At 37.7% G+C, this 9,418-nt stretch overlaps 1 protein-coding gene across 1 annotated transcript; it reads right to left on the bottom strand.

The window, feature by feature from the left end:
- Positions 1-1,854: 1,854 nt before the first annotated feature.
- On the bottom strand, positions 1,855-8,600 carry asip1 (agouti signaling protein 1). Its single transcript, XM_018742285.1, has 4 exons — positions 8,266-8,600; positions 3,991-4,183; positions 3,178-3,224; positions 1,855-2,320 (listed from the first exon to the last, which is right to left on the bottom strand). Exons 2-4 carry the CDS (start codon positions 4,151-4,153, stop codon positions 2,153-2,155), a joined length of 378 nt encoding a protein of 125 aa, XP_018597801.1. The 5' UTR covers positions 4,154-4,183; positions 8,266-8,600; the 3' UTR covers positions 1,855-2,152.
- Between the last annotated feature and the right edge of the window lie 818 nt (positions 8,601-9,418).

Raw genomic sequence — 9,418 nt, 5'->3', positions numbered from 1 at the left:
GGAACCGCTCTAGAATAGCATTTGTTGAGGAATTTTCAGCAAAGACAAAAACAGAACATTTCATGTCTTGTTCATATCATGTTTTACATCAGAGTATTTTGTAAGCATGTTGTGTTTTTATGCAGCATTTGTTTTAGCTATATTTTGCTTATAAATTAAGCCCTGATGGACTGGTAGTGGTCTGCAAAGCAGGAATGTGTGACTCAATACCAGAGGACAGTCACACTCTGCGATATCAGTTACCCTTGCTGCTGAACTGTGATAATTACAAATTAAGTGTAATGTACAACAAATAGGCAGTAATAAAGTAAAAAATAATTTTACGGCTGTTTCATTGTTGCACAGCGTTTTAGAAAGACACACACACATTATCTGAAACCGCTTGTCCCAAGCGGGGGTCGCGGAGAGCCGGAGAGGGAGAGGGAGACACCCAGGATGGGATGCTAGTCCGTCGCAAGGCACCCCAAGCAGGACTTGAGCCCCAGAGCCACTGGAGAGCAGGCCCTGGCCAAACCCACTGTGCCAGCACACCCTCTCTCACAGCTTTTCAGATTATCTTTTTAGACTGCAGACACTCTGCCCAGATATTTATGCAGCTGTATAAGAACTATTTGAAGTAAATATTTTGTTTCTCCTTTACTTTGAATTTGATTTTACCCATTTGTACAGTTGGATATTTCACTGGAACAGACTGCTACGGGTTGTGCAGCAGGACTCGAAATTAGCAACTTGCTTCAAATGTTCAGACTTTTACATAGAACTTTTTTAAAAGATCATGAGTATTTTCTGAAAGGGGGTGCAGTGGCACAGTGGGTTGGACCACAGTCCTGCTCTCCGATGGGTCTGGGGTTCAAGTCCCGCTTGGGGTGCCTTGCGGCGGACTGGCGTCCCGTCCTGGGTGTGTCCCCTCCCCCTCCGGCCTTACGCCCTGTGTTACCGGGTAGGCTCCGGTTCCCTGTGACCCCGTAAGGGATGAGCGGTTCTGAAAGTGTGTGTGTGTGTGTGTGTGTGTGTGTGTGTGAGTATTTTCTGTCCGTACAATAGACTCTAGAGCAGATTTGAGAAAGGCCTACTAAAATAGCCAATTTTTCGATATCTGAGAATACAATTTGGCGCTCCTCAATCACCTCTTATATTTACAGGTAACAAAACGACTTAAGAGTGCACATAAATGGCAGTTGTTGGAACACATGTAACTTTATAAGAGATTGTAACTGGGTGCAACATATTTTAGTAGTATATTGTATCCCACTTCACTGTCAGAGTGTACAACACAGATGTACTACAATGCTGACAGTAAAACAATGTCATAACAAGCCTTGGATGTCCTAAGGGTGTTAGGGAGCAAATTAAGTGCCAGTTAAAGAAGTCAATGATTTGACAATAACTGGAAATGAAATGACCCACAACTGAAGAATCCAGAACTTATCTTAACTATTTTAACCTGAATAAAACAGGCCTGGGGGGTGTGGTGGCGCAGTGGGTTGGACCACTGTCCTGCTCTCCGGTGGGTCTGGGGTTCGAGTCCCGCTTGGGGTGCCTTGCAACGGACTGGCGTCCCGTCCTGGGTGTGTCCCCTCCCCCTCCGGCCTTACGCCCTGTGTTACCGGGTTGGCTCCGGTTCCCCGTGACCCTGTATGGGACAAGCGGTTCTGAAAATGTGTGTGTGTGTGTGTGTGTGTGTGTAAAACAGGCCTTTTAACTTGTCTTTACTCTGTGCTGTAGTATGTACAGTATCTGTTACTTTATTTTTAAACATCCGACTGGCATGTGTTTATTTACATCTGGTAACTGCAACACCAGTTCCATAAGTAGAGAAAATGTTTTGTTTGTATATTACGTTTTCTCTCTGCATCTGTTTTCAAAACTGCATGTTGTTGTGGTTAAAGACGTGGAAGTATGTGCTTAATATAATGTGCAGTAATTACTATAGACTAACACATAAGTTCAGGTGACGCCCAAAATTCTCTGTTGTCAGCTGAATCAGGATATGGTGGATTGTGGATAAGATGAAACAGCCATGCGCGCGGCCGTGTCCGGTCAGGGAACATACTGTACATACTCACATACTGTGTATACGTGCGCAGTGAGAGGTGTGTGTGTGTGTGTGTGTGTGTGTGCGTGCGTGTTGGGGGGTCCGGGAGCCGCGCGCTCAGCAGCGCGGGTTGCCCATGCGACAGTAGCACACCGTCTTGAAGAGGCGACACTGGCAAAAGGCGCAGTGCTCGCAGCACACGGCGTTCGGCGTCTTGCAGCTTCCCCACAGAGGCACGCAGTTGGCGGGGGGCGGCGGACGCTTGTTTCGGGCCGACAGCTTGTTCTGTGCACAGGGATGTAGTGGAGCGCGGTGAACGTCTGAGACTCGCGCAGGACTTACCTGCTTCGTGCGCTCACTGCCCACCTCCGTCCGCAAGCTGCTCTAGCCTAGGCCAGCCGAGCGCGGTACAGTGTGGTAGAAAAGTGGTAAGTGAATGTGCTCGTATCGGTGCGAATGAATGCGATGATCGGATTCGATTATTTCATCAATTAGAAGTAATCTGCAATATCTGTTACTTCGATCGTTAAATAATGCAGTAAAATCTACATTTAATGTGTATGCTGCATAAATGACAGTTCATGATTATAATTTTTTTTTCTCATCACTCATGCTGGATGTACTTTACAATGTAACATTTCGCTCATAAATTTGTCTCCGGCCTGAACACCGAAGCTAAAGAATCGATTCTTAGGCGATTGTATGACTATGAGCATCAGATAACTTAAGACAGTAATTTAACTATGTCCTTTTAATGCTCAATTTCACTACATTTTGGCAATTTTATTTTTTTTTCTGATGCAAAATGTGCCACTCGAGGCACAATTATACTGTTTACACACACTTGTAGAATTACTGTAGTTGCCCTTTAAATAATAAAAACATAATTTACCATGTCATTCTTAAAGAAAGCTGTATTTTTTAAACACAACACATTAATTAAACATGTCATTAGTATACCCTTAACTCCGTCAAAATGCTTCTGTTAGATAAGGTTGCGAAATTCTGTTTTTATCGTACATATGATATGCGTACATATTCAGGTAACATTTATCATGCAAATTATATAGATATATATGTGTATACACACACAAACACACACATATAATACATAGCAAGCATATCAATAATACACAACATACCTTTTTTGGTTTATCAGACTTTTTGTTCTTTACTGTTTTTGGTAACTCTGAAAAAAAACAAAAAAGTTATATAAATGAGCAAATTCCACTTTGTATGCTGTGCACTGAAATGTGTATATTGTGTGTGATCTTAGTTTTTAAGGTAGGGTTCCTGATATATTTGCTGAGAAGACTTTTCTTAGCAGGTTAACACTGCAGCTATTTCAGTTAATGTGGTTTCGTCCAGTTTTCTTCCCTGAAGTTAAACTCACAGCTCTTTGGTAACAAATGTGGGCCAAAATGAAGTAGTAGAAGATCAGGTATATATACAAATATATGTATATGTTTATATGATTTGTTGAGATACTGCAGTTTCATTAGATGATAAGGAAAGTAATGAATGTAAAAGTAAAGTCTTTCCAGCGTATTGGAACTGCATGCTACAATAACTGTATGTCTGTATAATCACTTACATTTAACACTTGTGTGAACTTCAAAGTGAACTAAATAAAACAAAATCTTTGACCCAGTCCTACTGGATTAATTATAAATTTGTGATGGCATTTCATAATCTGATGATTTTCAGTTTCTCTCATGTCTTGTATTTGACTTTTATGATGTCCTTGAAGTACAGAGTGAACATCTTAAAGTAAATAAAACATGATTTTTGAAATTATGTGCTGAAAAATATACTAAAAACAACAAATCTAAAGTTAAGCAGAATGCTCAAGAACATAATTTTGCAAAGGCAGTTCGCAATCTGATGGACTTTAAAAACAGCAGAGGTCTCTTATGAAACATGAACAGTATAAATATTTCAAGGTTCCAACTGACCTACAATTAGGATGGGGGGTGCTTCAGAGTATGTCCTCTCCTGAAGGCTGTCTGAAGAGGAATCATTTCTGACAGTCCTTTCTTCTATAATCATGTGTGTGTAGACCATGAGGAAGCTGACAGAGCTGAGAATCAAGCAGCAAAGCCACGATTTGGCATTCATGTCAGAGGTCTTTCCGTGGGAAGCTGGATTCTGCAATATAGACTCTGTGTTAGGATCCTGATGAAATCCATTTTAACAAGTTTCAGATTTATTTGTGTGTTTTATATAAATAACAACACTTATCAGGGTAACGGATTTAATTCTGTTGTATGCTAGTATGTTCCTCGTTGCTTTTATATTTCTTTTTCTGTTGTGCGCTAAACAATTTCCCAGAAGCAATTAAACAAATCTAATATCAGTTAAAGCATACATACAGTATGTTATATTTTACTATTGTGAATTGATGATGATAACAACATTAATTATATATAGAGTTTCACTGTAACTTGAATGAATTAATTTTTTAATACTTACCAGTATAACTTTGCAATAAGTAGAATTAGTGGGTATATGACATGATGTTGGATTGGGTTAAAGGTTAAAGGTTAGGTTAACAACGTGTTAGTCTTGACAGTATAAACATATACATATTTAAATATTTTCAGTAAGCATGGAACTTGGTAGGTCAATAAAGATATAAATAAGTGTTTTTGGCCTTGAATGTAGCTTCTGATGGTGTCTCATATACTGTGAAAGACCTTTTTTTTGAAGCAAGGTATAAAAGTCAAGCTTAACTAACTTACTGCATTTAAAATGATGACTTTTCAAAGTGATTTTTGAAATTTAATACAAACAATTGTTACTATACTGTTTAAACACAGTACTATTGATTAAACTATTAAATTAGTAGCATGGACATTTCTGATAGTACCCGGAAAACTCTGGGAGTCCAGTACAATTCCGTATGAGCTTCAAGTAGGATTTTTGGATAAAGTTTTGTGAACATTGGTTCATATGGTGGAAAGAAAGAAACAAACTAACTGTGCTTTAGAATCACACGTCTGGATCTATGTCTCTCTTTCTGCTAATGTGATGTACACATTGTATTTTCCATGAGATGTACGTCGCTTTAGAGAAAAGTGTCTGCATTTTAACATTGTAGTAAAGTCATCAATCACACTTTTAAATCAATTTTAATTGAATTATCTTAATTTTTAATAAATACAGTGTATGATATTCTTTCTTTGCACTTATTCAGTATACTTAGTATAATTGCTCTATTATCATCAAAATTCACAAATATTAATGTGGACCGAATGTCTTCATAGGATTTGATGTGTAACTATGCACCCAAACCTAAAACAGAAGATTACACACAGGATGCAGTAGTAACACTAAGTAGAAATTTAGTAATTTAACACAAGATTAGTTTAATTGAATTGAATTTAGTTTAATGGAATTTGCTTTCATTATGGCTAATTTAAAAACATTAAGGATTATTTGTATCCCTTGCTTTTATTTTAAGGCACAGTGAAAGTGTAAGATTGTCACAATATCGCTCACTGTCCCCAATGTAATCCAGATTTTTACTGGTTGCAATGGCAAGGCTTTATTCCCTGGAGGGCCAGAAGACCCAGAAGGAGGGAAAAACAAATCACTACAGCAACTGCTTTCAAGATAGTGAGACTTCTTTGAAGACAGGACCCTCAGTTTTACAGTCTTCAGCAAAAGCAAAGAGCAGGTACTTGTTTAATGACAATTTAGGGATATCAATAAAATTTAATTTTTTAAAGAAGTAACAACAAACATACAGTTATAATTCTATCATGTCAACATTTTTTTCCAAAATTATACATTTCACTGAACATCAGGATTGTATTCAATAATATGTTACTCTAAAAGTATATCTGTTAATTACAATGCTATACAATGCTTTACTATAAAATCATTTTGCATGAACTTTTTACAAATAATTAAATTTTTATTAGATTATTACCACAAGGGGGGCGTGGTGGCGCAGTGGGTTGGACCGGGTCCTCCTCTCTGGTGGGTCTGGGGTTCGAGTCCCGCTTGGGGTGCCTTGTGACGGACTGGCGTCCCGTCCTGGGTGTGTCCCCTCCCCCTCCAGCCCTACGCTCTGTGTTGCCGGGTTAGGTTCCGGTTCCCCGCGACCCCGTATGGGACAAGCGGTTCGGAATGTGTGTGTGTGTGTGTGTGTATTACCACAAGAGTTGAAGAAAGTACTAGTGGCAATATCAGTCTACTCATCTGTTCTGCAAACTATTTCCTTAAAGAACAGTGACACCTACTGTACCTTGCAGTGAGGAATATTTTCAACAGTACAACTGCTGCTGTAGATAATACATGTTCCTACTCTCTATGAAAACTGATAGCATGTTCCTTAAAATTATTAAAGAATTCCTTAAAGAACAGTGACACCTACTGTACCTTGCAGTGAGGAATATTTTCAACAGTACAACTGCTGCTGTAGATAATACATGTTCCTACTCTCTATGAAAACTGATAGCATGTTCCTTAAAATTATTATTTTAATATTACAAGGGAGGTGAGAGTGATGGCTTTGGTAGTCATTGTCACAAGCCCTAAACTGTTATGGTCTTCAGATCACATTTATTTTTGCTTTTCAATACCATTTAGATTAATTGGTTTTGGTCTGTTATTTTGAAAGTTCAGCAGTATCAAATTAAAATGGGCAAGATTTGAGCATTTCCCAGAATTTTCCGGATATTAAAGGAAATTTATCATGACGGAGTCAATACATTGTGACAACGAAGGCCTGCTTTTTGTAATACAATGATGTCTCATTAAAATATAATATCACATATACACGTCACATGTGATAAACCTATTTATCTTAGTATAGTCACTTAAATGGCTATATGTACTTATACACACATGGAGTAAATCAAAAAGTATTTGCAAAAATCTGTGTTGATTTAAATGTAGACTATTGTGTGTACTGTTTGACTTACTCTCTGTGTGTGCATCTGTGTGTGTGTGTGTGTGTGTGTGTGTGTGTATATATACTTATGTATATGTGTGTGTGCGCACATATACATAACAGAACATATGAGATGTGCATATAAAATGTATTTTGCAAGTTCTTTTGCACTTGCCAGTACATATGTTTTACATATGGGTATCACTTTTTGTTCCTTTAACACTTTTAATGTGTTTCTACGATTAGCAACACATAGTTTCTGATTTTATCCTACAGGGTTCAGGAAACACAATGTTTTATAATGTAAACTGGATAGTTCCTAAGCTTTTACAATTAAGAACACACCAAGGCTTAAAATGGTCTTATTCACTAGTACTCATGCAATGAAAAACCATGAATGTAAAACATACAATATATTGGCTATACAGTATGCAGTTTATGTTTGTGTGAGAGAGGACTGTAGTTAGGTAGTGTGAGAAGTAAAGGAGAAACCCTCAGGACTACACAAGTAAAGTCTTAATATAAAAATAAAACATGCTTAAATTTTGTGCACCAAAAACTACGTAAATAATCTGGAGTATCCCTAAGTAAGGGGTCTCACAAATGTTAATTGTTTAAACTGAAAAATTAGTGCATTATTTTGTTTTCTACTAACATGTCACATCAAGCTTTCTGCTCAGCTTGCAAATTAACCCAGTTCCTTTGCTTTGTGGCACATTATTTTAAAACTACTAATCTTAGATGGCACACAGCATTTAAGCCGTGTACTGTAGAGGTATTAAATATCTATGTGAGTTTAAATATGTTCTGCAACAGGATGTTAGTACTGATACTAGAATGAATTTAAAAAATTTTGAATTCATTAAAAAATGTTTAAGTTCCAAACACACTGCCATAGTTTCGGTTTTACTCCATTGTGGTTCTTACAGATGAATTGTTGTAAAGTGTCCTTGATCACAATTTTTATCACCAAACTGCTCTGTTACTGTTGGAAGTGTTAAGGTTCAACGGCACGAATATTGTTCCACATAATATTTACGACAATGGTACATTTCAGGCTGCACAGTTCAAAGCTGCATGGAGCTGTTGTGAATTTTATTGCATATTTCCCCTTTAAATTATCGACTAATGCTTGGCCTCAAAGACCAGCTTTGATTTTGTCTCTTCTGAGAAGACGTTATCTCCTTCTTAAAGTAAAACAGAAGCATATGCTGTACTGGCTTTTTGAAACTCAAGCTTACCATGTGGCATTCCAAACCTTATCTTCCTTTGGCTTTATCCTCAGCGACACACAAACATAGGAAGAAATCATTTATGGTTTCAGACATACCTTATTCTAGTTTGATGTAGAGTGCTCGAGCGAATGTCCAGTCTTGCTAAGGTTTCAGTTCTGTGTTTCCACGTCCGTTAATCAAGGGAAATATCAGGCAAATCGCGTAGCTGTGGAATTTAGACAAAGACTGGCAGGATATGCAGGCAGGGGCGGATCCGCACATTTTGTGGAAAAAAAAGGGAAAAAAATCACAAGTTGGTACAGAAGGTTAACATTTTAAAGGAAGGCCAATTATTAGTTCAGGAAATAATTTTCCTCGCTGTTAATAACCCAGAAGAGGGCTTGGGATACAGCCTTGACAAATGACACTTCGACATCGCTGCGCACTAAGACATCGCATGGATGCCATGACAGGACGTCACAGCTCAATCTCTGGTTTCTCGTCCCTTTAGGGGTGTTGTGCTGCTTCATGGCTGCTACTTTGATTAACTGCCCGCTAACAAGAACTGGCAAATCTGGTGCTGACTTCCTTCTTTAAAGGACTAATAACATAGATGTCTGAGGGTTTCTAAAAATGGTGGTGCCTGAAACTGCTTTTTGAACCTCAGCTCTCCACTCTGTGCACACAAACATTTTTTGGATATGGTCTCTATTACTCCTGGAGCCCATGTCCTGGAGCACATTTTTATTCTTCATTTTGCATTACTAACTGAACATACTATGAAGACTGCCGAGAAAGAACTCTGCTGCTGTATTATTTGCTATGTTTAATAATGCTTCTCATAAGAACAAGTTTGTTTTTTATAAAGAACTGAATAAATTTTGCCTGATTCCTGTTTCATTATGTACAAAAACAAAATTGAAACATTTTCCATAGGTCTCTTTATATCAAAAGATATACTACATTTTTTTTTTATTAAGCCATTGTAGAATGTCATTTTATTTTGCATTGTTTATTGTCTGAGAAATATGACTGCATAATATTGTAAATTCATATTAAATTAATGCAAGTTTAGATTGTTTAATCAATGTTTCCTCTCTGAGTTATATATACCTCAACATTCTCCATTCTTGTTCTGAGAACTGGACTTGAGGTCTTCCATTTAATACCCCTACTTCAGCTTACAAGGCATTTCTTTGTGTTTACAAGGACCAACTTTGGTTTTACATTTACATGTATTCATTTTCCAGATACTTTTCTCCAAAGCAA

This window comes from Scleropages formosus, chromosome 22 (genome assembly GCF_900964775.1).
Source record: "Scleropages formosus chromosome 22, fSclFor1.1, whole genome shotgun sequence".
Classification (NCBI taxonomy): Eukaryota; Metazoa; Chordata; class Actinopteri; order Osteoglossiformes; family Osteoglossidae; genus Scleropages; species Scleropages formosus.
The sequence above is the reverse complement of the archived record's forward strand: the minus strand, read 5'-3'. Positions and strand labels throughout refer to the sequence as shown.

Bases quoted from the DNA above. Each gene is read 5' to 3' on its own strand.
- asip1 (XM_018742285.1), bottom strand. From the start codon at position 4,153: ATGAATGCCAAATCGTGGCTTTGCTGCTTGATTCTCAGCTCTGTCAGC. The intron at 3,225-3,990 runs GTCAGTTGGAAC...GTTTTTTTTCAG, and splicing joins ACCCCCCATCCTAATTGTAG to AGTTACCAAAAACAGTAAAG. The intron at 2,321-3,177 runs GTATGTTGTGTA...CCCTGTGCACAG, and splicing joins AGTCTGATAAACCAAAAAAG to AACAAGCTGTCGGCCCGAAA.